Here is a 19,264-nt window from a genome sequence, read left to right on the forward strand (position 1 = left end):
AAAATGCACCTCTACTCCAACAACAAGACAGCGTGAGGAGAGCACAGTGAATAGAGTTGAGCTTTAGCCTTCCCAAGCCTTGTCAGAGCGGGTCTGGAGGAGAGCCATAAAAACAATCAAAGGCCTGGAATACCTCCACTATGAAGAGAGGCTGAGAGAGATGGGGTTGTTCCGCTTGGAAAAGACTGAGTAGACCTTGTTGTGGCCTTTCAATACTTAAAGGGGGCTTTAAAAAGAAGAAGCTGCTCGACATGGGCCCGCAATGCGCGCTTGCAGCCCAGAAGGCCAACCATATCCTGGGCTGCATCAAAAGAAGCATGGCCAGCAGGGCAAGGGAGAGAGTTCTGCCCCTCTGATCCTCTCTTGTGAGACCTCATCTTGAGTACTGTGTCCAGTTCTGGAATCCTCAACATAAGAAAGATGTGGAACTGTTGGAATGGGTCCAGAGGAGGGCTACAAGGATGGTCTGAGGGCTGGAGCATCTCTCACAAGGACAGGCACAGAGAGTAGAAGTTTTTCAGCCTGGAGAAGAGAAGGCTTTGAGGAGATCTTATATCAACCTTCCAGTACCTGAAGGGGGCTACAAGAAACCTGGGAAAGGATTTTTTAGAAAGGCTTGTAGTGGTAGGATGAGGGGCAATGGGTATAAACTGGAGAGGGGCAGATTTAGACGAGGTAGAAGGAGGAATTTCTTAACTCTGAGAGCAGCGAGGCACTGGCCCAGGTTGCCCAGGGAAGCTGTGGCTGCCCCATCCCTGGAGGTGTTCAAGGCCGGGTTGGATGGGACCTTAGGCAGCCTGGGCTGGTGGGAGGTGGCCCTGCCCATGGCAGGGGAGGCGAGGCTGGGTGGGCTTTAGGGTCTCTTCCAACCCAGAGCAGTCCATGATACTAGGAGGAAACTTTTCAGCAGGGACGGCAGCAACAGGACGCGGGGTGGTGGTTTTAAACTAAAAAAACTTTAGGGCGGATATTGGGAAGAAATCCGTTTTTCAGCATTTAAGTCACTGCGACACTTCTGATCCGGACCTGGGAAGGTTTTACTTCAACATTTGATGCTTCTGCCCCATTCCTGGAGCTGCTGAAACCCAGCTCGGAGGGGGCTTTGGGCGGCGCCGGGGCCTGCGGACGGGTCACGTGACGGCGGGCGGGTCACGTGGCCGCCGAGGCGGAGGGAGGGAGGCGTGTCACGTGACGACAGCGGGCGGTGGCGGTGACACCGTCTGAGGCGGGCGGGTCACGTGATGACAGCGCTGAGGCGCCCGAGTCACGTGACGACAGCGGGCAGTGGCGGTGACACCGTCTGAGGCGGGCGGGTCACGTGACGCACACTCCCGGCTGAAGCGCGCGGGTCACGTGACGGCACCGGCGGCGACAGCGGCTGAAGGCGCGCGGGGTCACGTGGGAGGGGCGGCTGAGGGGAGCGGGTCACGTGACGGTCGAGGCGGGCGTCGTCGTCACGTGACGGCAGCGGCGGCGACAGCGGCTGAAGGCGCGCGGGTCACGTGACGGCGGCGACCGCGGCCGCGGCGGGAGGGCGGCCCCGCCGCCATGGGCAGTGAGTACAGACCGCGGGGCCTCCGCGGGGGTAACGGCGGGGCCGGGCACCGCCCCAGGCGGCGGGGCAGCCTGAGGGGCTGAGGCGAGGTCGCTGCTGCGCGCCGGGCTGCGGTTCGGCTCCGCTCCTCCGTGCTTCAACCCCCTCCCTGCCCGTGAGAGTGAGATGCTGGGAAGAAATTTTTTCCTGTGAGGGTGCTGAGGCGCAGACTGCCCCATCCCTGGAGGTGTTCAAGGCCAGGTTGGATGGGGCTTGGAGCAACCTGATCCAGAGGGAGGTGTCCCTGCCCGTGGCAGGGGGTGGAACTGGCTCGTCTTTAAGGTCCTTTCCAACCCAGCCCGTGCTCTGATTCCCTGGAGCGAGTTCTGTCTTCTGGGGAGCTGTCTGAGGGCTTGGGATGCATAAAGAAGTGCAGCAGAGCGTACAAGCCAGCGTGGCAGTTTGACTGAAATGTGACTTAACTTGGCTTGCAGTGTAATAAATGTGCTTTCTTTGAAGAGGTACTGATGGTTGTGTGCTGTGGCCGTCTGTCTGGGAGTGATGTACAAATTCTGGAGGACAAACCGGCCAATACACAAGTGCTTTGGTTTATCTATTTTTTTTTTTTTATTTTCCTGAAAAAAAGGAGCTCAAACTGTTGAGCTTTTCATTTTAAAGGAGAAACAGTGAAGACAGACATATACAATCATAGAATGGTTTGATTTATCTATTTATTGTTGCAGAAAAAGAGCTCAAAGTGTTTAGCTTTTCTGTTTATTTAAATGAGAAACTGTGAAGAGAGAGGTAGAGATTCATAGAGTAGTTTGGGTTGGAAGAGACCTTAAAGATCATCCAATCCCAATCCCTGTGCCATGGGCAGAGACACCTTCCACTGGGCCAGGCTGCTCGAAGCCTCATCTGACCTGGCCTTGAACACCTCTAGGGATGGGACAGAAGCATCAAAAGTTAAAATAAAATCTTCCAAAGTTCTGATCAGAAGAAGTGTTGCAGTGATTTAAACGATGATTTCTAAACATGGTTTAGCGATTGAATTATTTTCTCAGCTAAATGCATCTGTGAAACACAAGATATTAATTTCTACATGGATACTTTTATCCTTTGCTTCTGTATTTAACTAGCACAGACTGGTACTAGGTCATTTATTTTTAGATGTGGTACAATTTAGTTCACTTCTGGTGATATATACAGTGATGTTTCTCATCTTATACGGATACCAGCTGTGGAAAAAAGGATGGGCCAAATCTGATTAGAACAAGAATCCTTGGAACAGTTTGTCCTTGTTTTCAGCTGTTTTTAAAAGGCATTAGTTTTCAGGCACTGAACCAGGTTGTGTGTTGATGAAGTAATTCACTTATGTAGTGTTATTTACAGCTTATTTCTCCCGCTAGAAGTTAGGTAAAGTTGTACGAAGTTTTATTAGGTTTTGAAGGTTCACTAATATATTTTTCTCTCCTCTTTTTTTTTTGTGTGTGTGTGTTTGTTTTTCTGTTACAGTAAAATTTTTAGAAGTTATTAAGCCATTCTGTGCAGTGTTACCTGAAATCCAGAAACCGGAAAGAAAAGTGAGTGCTGTGTTATGTTCTTACTTTTACTTGTTTACGGATAAGAGAATATTGTGATATTCAAGTTCTCACTGTCATATAAATATGGACAATGGGCCTTAAAGTAGGAAATATTCTTTGGAGGAGGGAGAATTCATGTTAAGGTAAAAGATTACCATGATGATAAGTTCTTAACAGCCTTCTGATAAATTGACCTGCTTGGTAGTTATGCTGGTTTTTTAAAAGGTCTCGTCTCTAGACTCAGTTTATTTCATTTCAGTTCCATGTGATCGTATCTATTTATATGTACAAGAACAGAGTTTTCAAGCTTTTTTTTTTCCCTGTGGATACAGCTGTGGCCTTCATGAATACCACTTTTGGCTTTGAGTACTGATCACAACTCTGGACTTTGAGCTGGCTTATATGTTACTGTGAAGAGGCTTGTGCTGTAATTTGGGAATCACAAATTCAGTTATTCCTTTCCCACAAAACATTTTCCACTCCCGTAGCCATAATTCACCTTGATCAAGTGGGAAAGCAGTCTGTGATCTCTGTTCTCCTATCCCTGGGAGGTCCTTGCCTTTCTCAGCACATTTTCTAGATTAGAATTAGTTAATTTCTGCAGATCAGGAAGAGACTTGCCCTGTCAAAAAAAAAAAATCAACTAACCACCCACCAGTATTTACTTCCCAAACTCAAGCAAGCCTAAGTGACAAAGGTTCTGGTTAGATTAACAGATTTACCTCATATTCATTGTCAGGAGTGGCATGAAAATTCCTTAAGACCTAAATGTTGATTTTTATATTCTTAAAAGGAAATGCAGAGCTGTGAACATGACACCATCAGAGAGAACCCTCTTTTGTTGATGAGAGATTCCTGAAGGTTAGGACTGGATGCAGAGAGGTTTGTGCTGGTACCCATAGCTGAGCTTGCTGGATTGAATGGAAAAGATACAGTAAAAACTGATTATTCCCCTCTGGAATTGATTTTTAAAATGATTGGGTTTTATCCTTGGCTCTTTGCTCCTTCTGTCTTTCCTTGTTGCTTTCCAGCATCTTTCCCTCTTGGGATACGTTTCCAAACCTTTATTTTGGTCAGACAGAGGCATGTTCAGAGCAGGACTCTCCTGAGCCTGGCCATGTGTTAAGATCTGGATGCGCCAGATGTGTGTGGAAGATACCCATCTTTCTTTGTGCAGCAGTTAACCTTAGTGCAGTTTTCTGGTGCTGATTTATGGCGTATCTGTCGTTACTTGGTTACATCCACCTTTTTTTTGTCTAGTGAAGTGGATGGGATGAGGAAGCAAAGACAAATCTACAGATATTCCTGTTTCTGTAAAAGCTCATTGACAGCTGTGATTTTTCTCTCCTTTTTCGTCCTCCCTTTCTGTTTGTCAGAGAGGAAGAGGGGCTCAGTCTGCCCATGCCCTTGATCAGCAGATGAAGGATGCCCAGAGGGTTGCCAAGATTCCTGTCCTCACTATTTGGGTCACTTTGTCGTTATTACAATCTAGGTCGCTGTCTAGGCAATTACTGCTGGTTGCCAGCTTTGTACAAATTTGAAGAGAAAATATAACTGGGAACATCTTTCCTAGACTGAAGAGCCCTTTGACCATTTTAAGTTATGTTCCTTGCTTGCATGTAGTCTATCAAGTGACCTAGGTTGTTCTATATGACTGTAATGCTTTGTTATTTATCATTTCATTGCAGGATGTCACTGGCAGACATAATTAGTGATGGTTTCAGTGGGTTGGTTAAGCAGACGTAATCTATTTTCTCTAAACTTGCGTTGATTGTTAAGAGAAGATGAACTTTTGGTTCAGTTGGGCTCTAATTGAATCGTTTTGCTGTTGATGATGAGGGAAGCAGGTGCCTCTATCACAGGAAGTGTTGCTTTTGTGTTTTGGCCCACTTGATTCACAGAAGCACTTGCTACTTTTTTTGGTTTGTCGTATCAGTTCATGTTTCCCTATTTCTGAATAGAACACACTGTTCGGAGCACCAAGAGGATGGTGCTTAAGTCCCTTCATTTTCACAAATCTTAAGAAAAATGTCTAGGGAATAAAATGTTCAGTTGAATCTGATCAGGTGATGAAATGTACTGTCCCTGTGGTATCAGTTGTGGCTGGAATATTTTTGAACCGATCTGTATTTTGCTGTTCCAGATATAAGGATTTGCATGCCTCTTTCCCCCCGCCTTTTTGAATCATAGAGGCCGTTTTCCTTGTGAATAACTGTGATTTGGGTGATGCAGAATTTCTTTAATGCTCAGATTCACCGCAGTCACAGTCAGAGCAGCTGTAGAGTTTGGCTGGTGCCTCAGAAGCTCAGGTTAACTGCTGGGCTGCAGAGATAGTTTCATTATGCATTTTTCTTCTTAACAGTCTGCACTTAAAATCTGAATTATAGAATTCAAACAGTGCTGGGCAAAGTGGGTCAGCACTGCATAAACTCTAACAAAAGATACTGTTTGAATTTGTTTGCTGCCGTCATTATTTTTCTTTTTTTAACTTTGTACTGTGAGTATTTTTAGCATCTGGCCTCTTTAAAAGTGTGAGGTAGTATCAGTAAATAAGTTAAATTACTGGCATTATTTTGTTCCTAAGCCAGTGCACGCTTTCACTCAGAAGGGTACACTTGACTTCTGGGTTTTCTTTTGCCCAAACAGCTCTGCTGCTGCATCAGTTTCTAGTTCTCATTTGTGAGTGTTCATTACCTATAAAACCAGGCACTAATCTTTTTTTCGTGTTAGTTCTCTACAGGCAGATTCAGCAAAAGGAGGCAGAAATCTTGCATTTCTGCTGCATTTGATCTTACATGTTAGTTCATGTCACGTTTTAGTCCCTGCTGTATTCTTGCCTGCAGTGAACACACTTATCCTAATGTTTATGGTCCGTGGAGGAGAGGTGGGAACTTGAGTGTAACACTGCATCTTAGCTCTTGCTGGTCTCTTCAAGTGCATTTCTTTCTGTCTCATGCTTCAACTAATCTTCTGGTTCAAATTTAAATCTTGTGATTCAGCTTTTGCACCTGGCACTAGTTCCAGTTGCCTCAAATGTTGTGACCCTGAGATTCACATCAATGACCATCGATCTGACGTTCTTTTAAAAGTAATACATAATCTACATCAATAAAATATTTTGGAGGGAAAAAAAGAATCTTTAAGGATTATATTATGGTCTCTGTCCTTGAACACAGTGGTGAATTAAAGCTCCCTCTAACACCCTTTGAAGAACTTAATTATAATATTTTGAATAGCTGTCCAAAACTCATGGTTCTTCTATTTTTTATCACTTGTCTTCACAGCAGTTAAATATCTTAGAAAACTTTGTAGTGCTTTAGTTTAATAACTTCCAGCCTTCCAAAACAGTGCCTCCAGTCTGTTGAAGCCTAGAGCACTAATCACTGAAAATACAGAGTTGTTGGGTTTTTTTATTAATCTTTCATGTTTGTTCTTGTATGTCCATGTTTTTAGCCATGCTGTTGATTTTCTGTATTCAAATGCTGTATACGAAACGTGTGCTACTGACTGAATGTCAGCTACAGTCTCTGCCAGATCCCATATACATTTTCTTGGACTACGCAGAAGCCCATAACAAGCGCATACTCTCTCAAATCTCAGATCGTATTAAAAATAAATTCTAATGAGAAATTATGCCTTCTGGTTCAGTATTTTCATATTTAATTCAGCATGATAATACTTCTGGTACTAATGTGCGACTGCATTGAAAATTTTATATACAATGAATGTATTAATCTCTTTCTGTAGATACAGTTCAGAGAGAAGGTTCTATGGACGGCTATCACACTCTTCATTTTCCTAGTATGCTGCCAGGTAGGTATTGATTTCTGTGTTCAGAAAATGTGCGTTCTCTACAACTAAAATAGCATGTTGGAAGTGTGAGAAGTTCTTGTTTCAGGTTGACCTGCCAGTTTCAGTTACGTATTTTTATGGTTAACTGTTTAAAGCTCAGTTAAAGAAACGTGATTCTCTGAACTAGTCTTTATTATTGATTGTATATGTTTTCTGAAACCGATGCTTTCTATTTACTCTAAAATACATGTTTTTATCTTCATATACAAAGAGTCCTGTCAAATGATGATACTGGTAAACAACCGAGCTAATCATTCATTGAGTAGTATAAACAAACCAAGCAATTTTATACATTCCTTACCCTCTCTTCACAGCTAAACTTAAATTTTAGTGACAAGTTTGAAAGTGAAATAGAAGTGTCTATTTTTACCTGATATTTCTTGCACAAGCTGGTAGATTGTAAATATTGCAGAAAAGTGTTTTTCTGAGGTGTGCTAAATTTGACATATAGAACTTGGTTTTTGTGACTGTACTGGGAAAGATTTTAGCAAAGCCCCCTCCAAAATACATGCATTTGCAAACATTTACATGATCTTTATTACTTATAGTTGCAGGAGTTCCTAGAACCTGTACTTGGGTTGTAAACAGATAGCGTGGGGTTTTTTAAAGAATGCTTAGGTATTGCAGAAAATAAGAATTTATTCTTACTTGATTTATATTTTTTATAAGATTTAAAATGGACTGTACACCTGCAGCATCAGACTTCTTAGATTACACTTATCAACTTACCCGATCCAGACTCTGGAGTAGTAGTTTAATAATTTTTGTTTACAACCCTGAAGGATTGTTGAAAGACTAAAACCCAGCTATTGTACCTACCAGTTTTTTTTGAAGGTGGGAATGATACTAAGAACTCGAAGAACTTGTAATTTATTTGGGTTTCCTAGCTGCTGGATATGTCCGTAATTAAGATTTTGAATCCATACAATGATTACAGTAGCTGAATATGGAAATGGGGTGGTGCAGACTGCAGTTTTCAGGAACTAATCTGTAAGATTACCTTGATTCCTGTTCTGCTGTTCTTGTGATTAAGGAGAGTTTTAAAGAGCTCAAAATCCTTCAGTGTTGACATGTAGAATACTGGAGGTTTTGTGTAAACTTGGCTAACTCTGACAGTTCCATATGGGAATATGTTTTAAAACAGTAGAATTTGAATATTTAAACTTGCTGGAGGAAGATATTTGCATGATGGTTTATGCTCTATCTTTAATTTGTACTGAAAAGAAAGTATGTTTAGCACCATTTACAAAAAACCCAGAAAAATCCCAAACCTGTGATCTTCTGTCTTCTCAAAGATGTTCTACTACGAGTTGTTATATTTTTTGAAAGTCAAAATTGCTGCAAAAATTATGGTGAAAAAACGTAATGTAACATCAGCTAATGTTTTTCCCTGTTCTGTTAATGATTTGGGGAGGTGTAGTGCTGCGGAATCATGTAAATCAGGCATTTACGTCTTTAACTGCAGTAATCTGGTTTACGTGCACTGACTCTTTTCTAGGGGTTTCTGCTTTTTGCTGTAGAAGGGTCTTAGTTTACATAGTTTACTCCTCTGAGTCATACACCAGTTGGAGGATTAAAATAGATGATGTCAGTGTATCTTATTGTACCCTCTGGTTTAATTGAAAAAAACCAAGACTTGGAATAAATTATATTAAACAGCGTAACCATTTAATCATTGCACATTAAGGTTTTTGATTTCTGCATGCTTTCTTTGTGTATCTACTTAACACTGCTGTGCACTTTGACAGATACCTTTGTTTGGAATCATGTCCTCAGATTCTGCAGATCCCTTCTATTGGATGCGAGTCATTCTTGCGTCAAACAGAGGTCAGTAGGTTATTCCTTTCGGTGTTTTGTAGCGGGAGAAAAACAGTTGGCTGTCTAAAACACTTTCTGAAGTTCCTAACACAGATGTTAATTAAAATTGACTGATACTTGAGGATTATTGCACGTTAGGAATGGGGGTTCCTGTCACGTGCAGAGAAGGTTAATCTTGATTCTTAAGTTTTGGGATGATTCTGATTTGAGTTGTAGAGCAGTGTCTTTCTGATTAATACTCAGGAGGGGGAATCTTCTGCCCCACCACTTATGAACAGCACTAATATGCAGTGTGAGAGTCTTGACTAGAAAATACCTTACGTGTGTGACTCAGTTCCATCTCATAATATTTTGGCAACATTATGGATGAGCAGTTTTGCAGGTGGGAAAACCGAGAGCAGAGATCATTAGGCTTATGGTTTAGCAAAGCCAAACTAACTTATTTTAGAAAGGACGAGTCGATTGCAACCAAATGTATAAGATGACTTCAGCTAATGCTAGAAATCTGAAACTTAAAATGAGTGACCTGGCTTGCATGACTCTACATGAGGACACTGACCTCACCTGTATCATGGAAAATTGACTGGAAGTGGGGAGATGAGTGGAACCCTCCCATGCGAAGGTCCAAATTATATAGGAATGGCATATCTGTCACACCAGTGAAGGTAATAAGGTAAATAAATTAGCTGTTTCACACTCTGCTGCAGATCGTGTATGCAAAAACTCTGTCTCACTAGCAGTGTGTGACAATGCGCTGAATATGCTGTCCACTGCCCAGACCGAATGGTAACAGTGGCCAAGAAAAGACTAGGGAGACTGTAAAGGCAACAAGAAGCCTGAGTGGGAAAGTTCTTTTATACCCAAGTCAACTGACTAGATGTCATTGGAGGATGTGAGTTGAAGACTGAAATTTATGACATCCTAATTTCCTTGCTGTTGGACAAGTAGAGATTTCTTTGAAAGGTGATATAGTGTGCTACCTCCTGAATGGTGTGTAGACTCTAAGATGCAGGTATGAAAGAGCCGTGTTATAATCATGACTATAATGCCTTCGCATTTTTTATTTTGATAGCAGGAAAAATATGAAAAAAAATCATGAAATAATGCTTAAGTCTTTTAGAAATTAGAACTGAAATGAGGACTCCGGTGGTTAGGCAGAAATGAAGAGAAGACTACACACAATAGGAAACACGCTCAAAAACACTTTGTTAAATTCCGATTACTTCTTAAAGGCTCTTCAGGAAATTAAACTATTGTGGGACAAGAAGGAGGACGTAATGGCTTAAGAACTGTCTGTACAAATCTGTAATGCGCCACAAATTGAATATTGCGTGCAGTTCTAATTTCCCATGTCACAAAGGGTAGAGTAGAACTGAAAGAAATAAACCACTTGGGAAAAGGCGCTGTGGAGAATCTAAGGTAGATATTAATTTACAGAAAGAGATCCTAAAAAATAAGGATTCTTTGCCTTCTAATGTGCATATTCGAAATGTCTTTTACATCTTCATCTCTGGAAAAGAACAGATGGGGAATGGATAGTCAGTTTTTCCTTACACTGTAAGGGGAAGGGGCAGCCAATGGTATTATAAGCAGCCCATGTAATTCAAAGTTTCAAAGTAAATTGCCAGAGAGAAGAAGTTGCCAAAAGCAGTTTCTGAATAAATGACCAATAGATGTGAAGAGAGGAATACAGAATGATACTTCCCCCAAAGAAGGGGCCCCTTCTGTAGGTGGGGTTTGAGACAGAAAAGCTTCTAGGCCGATCAGCTATAGATATACTTTCTACTTCTTTTCATCTTCCATATCACCCTACAGACCATGCTTCCGAACAAGAACAACTGGTTCTTGTTGAGACTTTCCAAGTCTGCAGTGGCTAAATGGTTTGTAATTAATAATTTTCTTGGTCATTTTTTGATGGAAGACCATAGTACTACACGTGAGAGCCAAGTTCCACTTCAGTGTGCAGAACTGAAAAGAATTGTGACTTGATGGAATCAGAGAATGGTTTGAGTTGGAAGGGACCTTTAAAGGTCATCTAATTCCAACCCCTCGCCATGGGCAGAGACACCTCCCACCAGCCCAGGCTGCCTAAGGCCCCATCCAACCTGGCCTTGAACACCTCCGGGGAGGGGGCAGCCACAGCTTCCCTGGGCAACCTGTGCCAGTGCCTCACCACCCTCATGCTGAAGAAATTCCTCTTTACGTCTAGTCTAAATCTGCCCCTCTCCAGTTTATAGCCATAGCTCCTTTGAATCTCCCTGGTGGATATTGTGACTTAACATCAGAAAAAATTATTTATGTCCATTGAGTGACCAGGTAGAAGATGTCAATGAGTCATTTGATCTGGCTTAACCAAATATTAAACTTGTAAAATGCATACTTACGCAAACTTTTTTACTGTAAGGTTCCAGTTTGGGAAATGTGAAACGTTTTATCACTTGATAGTTTTAGTTTCCTAATTTTCATCCACATTTTCAATGTTTTGTTTTTGTAAGTTTTCAACATCTCCAGATAGGAGAAAGTTTTATGGTGTTAGCTGGAGGACAAATTAAATTTCAAAAAATAATCTCTTTATAATGCTGTTGCTCTGAGAAGATGATGTGGAAGAATGTTACTGTATTGAGGTGCGCGAGTATATTGTACAGGCTATTTTGCAGGGGCGCTATTTTCCTGAGTTTAATTGGTTTGTGTATTTTCAGCTCTGCTCCCAGACTGCGTTATGATATAACTCAAGCAGGTCTCAGTACTTCAACAAGACCTTGCTGAGATTATTTCTGATTAGAGTACCAGCTGGTAGTTCTGGTGTTGTGGGAACGTTGGTCTGGATGCGAGCAAAGTGAGTGATGCCCCAGTTTTTATTATACCTGTTGAAATGATTGGGAGGGAAAACTAGGCAGGTTTTCTGGAATATACACCTGTGTGCTGCAGCAGTAATTTTTTGTGAAGTTATAGCACCCTGTTCAAGTTGGATACAGTTGGAAGTTGATACCTCAGTGACATTGCACCAGTAGGTGAGTTGGCAGAGTACAGCATTTTAGTGACGTGTTTGTTTTGTTAAGAATTAGTTTAATCCTTAGCTTCTGTGCTCTTAACTGGAGTCAGTGATTCCACGAGCAGCGTTATCAGCCACTGTGGGTCTGCAACACCTTTCTCATGGTCTTTAAAAGTAAACTTATGGAAAACATGACAGTTGAAGCACCGACAGAGTAGACAACCAGGGACAAGGTGCTTTATGGTGAATGGTTCCTTGATATGATATGCCAAAAAGCTGATGTTCGGTGCGCATTGACCTTCAGCGTTAGCGCGATTTCAGAAAAATACTTGATGTGAAAAGCAACATAGGTTTTTCATGCTGCTTTCAAACTTACAGATTTTAACATAGCAGCCTTCTTTCTATCTTTGATAATGATCTTTGTTGTGATCACACCTATACGGGAATATACATGTTTGAAGTGTTATGAAAAATGTTTCTGATAGGTCAGAAACCTTTCAACAGACGTAATGTCCTCAAAATATTAATTCTTTAGGAGAGATGCTTGAATGGCAATTATATTAATTTTCCTTCCTGCTTAGGTACTTTGATGGAATTAGGTATCTCGCCCATTGTGACGTCTGGTTTGATCATGCAGCTGCTAGCTGGAGCGAAGATCATTGAAGTTGGTGACACTCCAAAAGACAGAGCCTTGTTCAATGGAGCTCAGAAATGTAAGCACTGTCCCAATTAAAATTAATAAGCATAGTTTTATTCTTTAGAAAGCAGCTTGATTAGGTGATGCTAAATGTAAGATGTCTTTGGTGGATGAAATTAACAGATATTTTTTAACAAATTTGCTTTCTCTCTTGTTCTAGTATTTGGGATGATTATTACCATTGGGCAAGCCATTGTGTATGTTATGACTGGAATGTATGGAGATCCTGCTGAAATGGGTGCTGGAATTTGTCTTCTCATTATAATTCAGGTTTGTAATGAACTAATTTGTGCGTAACAGAGACTGTTTAGGTACCAGATAGCTGGAAGGAAAAGTCCTTTCATGTCCAGTTGCCTTTTATTTATCTGTAATGCTAGAAAACATCATCCTTTCTATGTCTGTCTATATATGAGAAATTCTGAATATTCCATAAATGAGGAGAAAGTTGGGATAGTTAACATCAAAAATGTTTCAGATAGGAGTGGCTGTTTGATTCTAAATACAGGAATTAGTAGACTTTGAAAGCAGCAGCTGCTGTTCAGTATCGTGGAGGACTTGTCACTAAATGGCACATATGCAGCTTTGAGATGCTGTCCTGTAGAGCAGAGCAGCAAATGCACAAACTTGAACACTTTTTGAAGAAGCAAAAAAGTTCTTTGAGTTATCTGTTTGCTAGCGGCAGCATTGAAAAGTCACAGAGATCATTGCCAGGTGAAATGCACAGGCATTTGTACGTGAAAGAGCAGAAATACTGCATGGGTGTTGATAACTCTCCAACGTGATGAAAATACTGATGCAGGGAATTAATACATAATCCTTGACTTTATTTATTTTTTTCTGTTCACTTTTGTTTCTTTTCCCACAGCTGTTTGTTGCTGGATTGATTGTGTTGTTGTTAGATGAGTTGCTACAGAAAGGTTATGGCTTGGGGTCTGGTATTTCCCTGTTTATTGCTACCAATATCTGTGAAACCATTGTCTGGAAGGCTTTTAGTCCCACTACCATCAACACCGGCAGAGGTACGTGTGCAGGAATAATTAATTATAATGTGTTTCAGTGTGCGTATATTGTACATAAACCGTCAGATATTTATTAGGTGGGCATTAGGAAAATGTTTTAATGTGTGATGATTAACTTCTGAAGTCAATTGTTTAGCACTGAAGATGAAAACGGTGTCCGAGTTATGTGAAGGTTAACAACGTACAAGTTTGCCTTTGCTGATGTGATTGCAGGAGTTAAAATGGGACTTGAAGCTGCTTGGCTGAAGAGCTTAGGATTTCCAAACCAAAACAGTCTTCTTTTAGCATCATTTAGTCCATGGAAAGAGATGATAAGAAATTCTGTATGTTTGAGTTGTTTATGATCCCAACGTTGTTTGTGGCCATAGGATGCTTTTATAGTTGGTACCTCCAAATTGTTTTAAGCTGGTTTGATTCTTCAGAAACTGCTGTCTCTTCATTGCTCAACCAAGCTTTGAGAACATCTAGTTGTCCTGAGCCCCTGGAAATACTGAGCTAAGATACAGCCTTTTTGCACCAAGAATTTAGCGACTTTCATGCATACATGTGAAATCCTGAGCCATGTTTCTAGTTTGCTTTTGTTATTATAAAATCATAGAATGGTTTGGGTTGGAAGTGACCTTAAAGAGCATCCAGTAATGATGATCACGTAATTTTTAGTAGTTCTGTCTGTTGCATTTTATTACTGCTTTTATAAAGCTGTTTATTATTTCTTCCTTCAAGTAATCCTCCTGCCCCCAGAAAAGAAACAAAAAAATACTTTTTTATGTGTGGTCTTTTTTCAGCCAGGGATTATGTAGATTGTTCTACATTCTGCAAGCTAAAACAGAATCCTGTATTTCAGTGTTGTTCTGGTTTGCGCTAAAGTAGAATCAGTGACATATATATTTGTTGTGGCAGGATTTATGTCCTGTTGTATCTGATTTTGTCATAGAATCAGAGAATGGTTTGGGTTGGAAGGGACCTTGAAGATCATCCAGTTCCAACCCCCTCTGCAATGGGCAGAGATGCCTCCCACCAGCCCAGGCTGCCCAAGGCCCCATCCAACCTGGCCTTGAACACCTCCAGGGATGGGGCAGCCACAGCTTCCCTGGGCAACCTGTGCCAGTGCCTCGCCACCCTCATTGTGAAGAAATTCCTCTTTATGTCTAGTCTAAATCTGCCCCTCTCCAGTTTATACCCATTGCTCCTCTTCCTATCACCACAAGCCTTTGTAAACAGTCCCTCCCCAGCTTTCTTGTAGCCCCTTCAGGCACTAGGAGGTCACTATAAGGTCTCCTTGTAGCCTTCTCTTCTCCAGGCTGAACAACCCAACCTCTCTCAGCCTGTCCTCGTATGGGAGGTGCTCCAGCCCTTGGATCATCTTTGTAGCCCTCCTCTGGGCCCATTTCAACAGCTCCATATCCTTCTTATGTTGAGGATTCCAGAACTGGACACAATACTCCAGATGAGGTCTCACAAGAGTGGAATAGAGGGGCAGAATCACCTCCTTTGACCTGCTGACCTTTGATGATGTGTCATTCTTAAAACTTGCAAAAGAAAAATCCTAATTTAAAAATGTTTTTCATTCAGAGATTAAAATTTCTTTTACTTTTTTTTTTTCCTTTGTGCAGGAACAGAGTTTGAGGGTGCTGTAATTGCATTGTTTCATCTTCTGGCCACACGAACTGACAAAGTCCGGGCTTTGCGGGAAGCTTTTTACCGACAGAATTTGCCTAATCTCATGAATCTGATTGCTACTGTGTTTGTATTTGCTGTAGTCATATATTTTCAGGTAAGATGAGAAATTCCTCCTCATAGCTCTGCAGCTGCATAGGTAAAAGTAGATGGACCCTGCTGGACACTGGGGAAAAACACAGTAGTTAAACTAGAGTAACTGGGGTATCTTAGCTTTGAGTTAGGAACTCTCTCTTTCCGTATTGTTGCAGTAACAGACCTCTGTGAGGGTGCAGCTGTTAAATTGTGCAGCCAGATGCCCTCAGTGATGTAATCTCACATTCCATTAAATGCCATAGACACTGTGGGAGTATTTTTACTAAAAATGGGTGCTGGAACTGCAGTGATTATATCACGCAAGTAAATGACTTGGTACTTGGGGTTTACTTAAAAGAATTCCTTCGGATGGAGGTAAAGAACTGTGCTTCTTGGGGGCGTGCATTGTTCTGAAAAGCAACCGTGTAATTAATGTGTAACTTACTGTTTTTTCCCTAATTTCCTTGAAATACTTAGTTACTGTCTTTAAATTTTAAGTTTTTACTAGAAGAGACACTAAATGACATCCATACAGTGACTTTTTTTTTTTTTTAAATTCATTGTGCCTATGGCTAAACTGTGATTTTTTTAAATTATTTTCTGAAGCTGTTGAGTCAGAGAAAGGTATGATCTGGTTTTCAAATCCATGTGGTTTTTCCTGGGTCTACTCGGGTAGCAGTCTGCCCCAGAAAACAGAAGGCTGGGCTTACTGCGCAAAGGTTTGCTGGTCACTGCTGGTGAAGTTAAGTCATTAAAGCCTTTTATCAAACCCTGTTCTCTAAAGTGTATTTTTCAGGAATATAATTTATCGGATGAGAGGAAATTTTTGTCTAAAAAGAATGTGATACAGCTAAGCACGGACGCTTATAAATCCTTAGAATTTGTAGCCCAGACTGTCGCAGAAAGCTGTGGGGTTTTACTGTCTCAGACATTGCACTCTGCGTTTATCTCGCAAAAACTCTTATCTTCAGAACTAGCTTTTCTGACGCATACTCGGAATACCTTCTGTCATGGAAATAAATCGGTGCATTTGTGTTCTTCCCTGTAGGGATTCCGTGTTGATTTACCTATCAAGTCTGCTCGATACCGTGGACAGTACAGTAGTTACCCCATCAAGCTCTTTTATACCTCCAACATTCCCATCATCCTGCAGTCTGCCTTAGTTTCCAACCTCTATGTCATTTCCCAGATGTTGTCTGTTCGATTTAGTGGCAACTTCTTGGTGAACTTATTAGGACAGTGGGCGGTAAGTATTTCATCGTTTTTTTAACTGCATAATTTTATTTGTATGTTCATTGTGAATCTTTGGTACGTAACGAGTGGAAAACTGAAGTATTTCCTTTTAGCATCTGTATATGAGAGCTGTTTCAAACATTGAAGAGGAATTCCTCTATAAATACAGGATAGGAAAGCAAGAGACCTGTAAGAAATAACTAACTGCCTTTTTTCTTCCCCACTTAGGATGTCAGTGGCGGTGGCCCTGCTCGCTCTTATCCTGTCGGTGGCCTGTGCTACTACTTGTCCCCTCCAGAATCCATGGGTGCAATATTTGAGGATCCCGTCCATGTCATAGTTTATATAATATTTATGTTGGGATCCTGCGCATTCTTCTCAAAGACTTGGATTGAGGTGTCTGGCTCCTCCGCGAAAGACGTAGGTGTTCTGAGCAGCGTGTCTAAATGTTTTAGAACTGACTGGCTGCTACCTGATTGGTTTTTACTCTGAGCGAGTATCAAGTGACTGAAACACTGCTGCAGTTTCATAAAATTATGGTTTTCGCAGGTTGCCAAGCAACTCAAAGAACAGCAAATGGTGATGAGAGGCCACAGGGATACTTCAATGGTTCACGAGCTCAACAGGTAAGGAAATGCTGACTTCCCGATGGTTGAGTGCTGAGAGTGTAAACTGGAGCAGGTGTCCTTGGGAAGATCCAAGACCTATTTCCACTGCCAGTGTCAAAAATTTTCCCATTCAGCTGTTGCCTTTCCTAGTAGTGCAAGAGATGCCTGCAGCAGTAGGTAGGAGATTAACCTGCAGTGTCTGTTGTTTAAGCGGCATAATGAGGGAATACAGGTTGAATCCCTTCCATGTTTGTAAAAGGAAGATAACGATTTTTACAGGTGTTTAATTTACTGTTACTGAACCAAGCCAACGCTACAAAAGCAGTATCTTAGTGTGCAAAGCCTGCAGGCCTGTATTGAAACTTAGATTTATGTGCTTGAGCCAAGGCAGTTGTTCCTGGCCCTGTGGAGGTTCTGTAGCATATATATAATTATTATCCTATTAGTTGAGCAGCTTTGCCCGTGCAGTTATTCACGCAGCTTTCTTATTAGTGAGTATTCATCTTAGTTTCTCCTTTGTGCAAATACAGAAGATGGTGAGCGCTAATGGCCGAGTTGCATTTGCAGCACTAGATTTGTTGCTCAGTATTCTGGTTGGTTGTCTTATTAGCAGAAGTATTGTTAGAGTCCTTGGATGAGAGTTCACGTTTATGAATCCTTTTTCCTTTTCTTTTTGTTTGCCTTGGTGCAGGTACATCCCTACGGCAGCTGCATTTGGTGGCTTGTGCATCGGTGCCCTTTCGGTTTTGGCTGACTTTCTGGGAGCCATCGGGTCCGGCACTGGCATCCTGCTTGCGGTCACTATTATTTATCAGTATTTTGAAATATTTGTAAAAGAACAGGCTGAAGTCGGAGGAGTAGGTGCGTTATTTTTCTAGATGTCCAAACATTTCATGGTTTGTGTGAAAGGGAAAGTATTTTGACAATACGCGTCATTTAGTCCAATAATGCTATTTTCTTTTTACTTGTTTTAAAGTGCTATGTGTCCCATGACTGTAATGGGCGTTGAGCAATGCCTGTGCGCAGCATTAGTACCAGCTGCCTTAAGAATAAAGTTTACATTATCTCGTTTAATTATTATTATATTATCTAGTGTTGCCTGTAATGCTGGAAACCAATTCATCTACCTTGCTGTTCAAACACTACAGTGAGATGGGACAATGTATCAGTTTGGTATGGGTAAACATTTTTGCACACAGCATTAAATTGTTAAATTTATTTCCCTGTCCTTAATAGGAAAACAAAAATAAATTTGAGTTCAGATTGCCACGTGCCAGTATTCTTGACAAAGTTTATTTATAGCCTGTATTTTACCTTAATTTTTTTATACTTTTTTAACGTGCATTTCTCAGTCAGTGAACTCAGCACTTCTTATTCCGTTGTGGTGTCTCCACCCAGACACCTTTTTCTTAGCTGTAAGGGTGGACAAGCAAGTGTTTTACCAGAGACTGATACTCATCTCACCTGTGAATTGGTTCTGTCGGGGATTTGCTGCATCGCAGGGCCTGGAGCATCTCGGGTTCCTTGCCCTGGGCCTCCCGTGTGACAGCGTGGTCGCTGCTGTCACGCTAGCAACTCAGCCCAGTAGTTTTGTTCAAACATGTACTTGTGAAAACTGTGCCACTGAAATTTATGTCCACTTTGCTTTTGTGAGTCCGAAGAACGAGGCCTGGTTCCCAAAGCAGTGTTCGTAGAAGGGAAAGGCAGGGAAGGAGGAGTTCCTGCAGAAACTTTATCTACGTTGTCGCCCTTTCTAGCGGCAATGTAACAACTGTAAGTGTTAGATAATAAACTTATTTAATTAAGCTCTCTCCTGTGTCTTATCTATGCAAGGTGTAATTCATACGCGGTTTGTGGTAATTTCTAACGTGCTTTGTTAGTGAGGGAGGACTGGAAGGCTCCTTTTTCTCTTTAGCTGTTCTCTTCCTAGAATAGCATCGGAGGGGTTTGGTTAGAATGGAGTTTAGAGCCCATCCAGTTCTAATGCCCTGCCAGGACACCTCCCACTGGATCAGGTTGCTCGAGGCCTCATCCAGGCAGGCCTTGAACACCTCCAGGGAGGGGGCAGCCAGGCCCTAATTAAAAAGCAGATCTCAAGATTCCTCCCCTTAAAATCAAGCTTTTCTGCTCAGCTGTAAACAATGACTATCCCTTTGATTTCACGTTTTCATCTCTT

At 41.6% G+C, this 19,264-nt stretch overlaps 1 protein-coding gene across 3 annotated transcripts; it reads left to right on the forward strand.

The window, feature by feature from the left end:
* The first annotated feature begins 1,453 nt into the window (after nt 1–1,453).
* On the forward strand, nt 1,454–18,893 carry SEC61A2 (SEC61 translocon subunit alpha 2). Of its 3 annotated transcripts, none has more exons than XM_069871112.1 (12): nt 1,454–1,555; nt 3,050–3,117; nt 6,865–6,930; nt 8,718–8,796; nt 12,361–12,492; nt 12,637–12,746; nt 13,342–13,495; nt 15,109–15,269; nt 16,296–16,493; nt 16,709–16,900; nt 17,030–17,106; nt 17,780–18,893. In XM_069871112.1, the coding sequence occupies exons 1-12, from the start codon at nt 1,549–1,551 to the stop codon at nt 17,964–17,966; spliced, it is 1,431 nt and encodes a 476-aa protein (XP_069727213.1). In that variant the 5' UTR covers nt 1,454–1,548; the 3' UTR covers nt 17,967–18,893. The 3 variants fall into 3 exon arrangements, with proteins under 3 accessions (XP_069727213.1, XP_069727299.1, XP_069727374.1); XM_069871198.1 differs by lacking the exon at nt 1,454–1,555 and adding an exon at nt 3,911–3,999 and having other exon boundaries at nt 3,061–3,117; XM_069871273.1 differs by lacking the exon at nt 1,454–1,555 and adding an exon at nt 3,911–3,978 and having other exon boundaries at nt 3,061–3,117.
* Nucleotides 18,894–19,264: the final 371 nt, after the last annotated feature.

This window comes from Phaenicophaeus curvirostris, chromosome 1 (assembly GCF_032191515.1).
Source record: "Phaenicophaeus curvirostris isolate KB17595 chromosome 1, BPBGC_Pcur_1.0, whole genome shotgun sequence".
NCBI classification, from domain to species: Eukaryota; Metazoa; Chordata; class Aves; order Cuculiformes; family Cuculidae; genus Phaenicophaeus; species Phaenicophaeus curvirostris.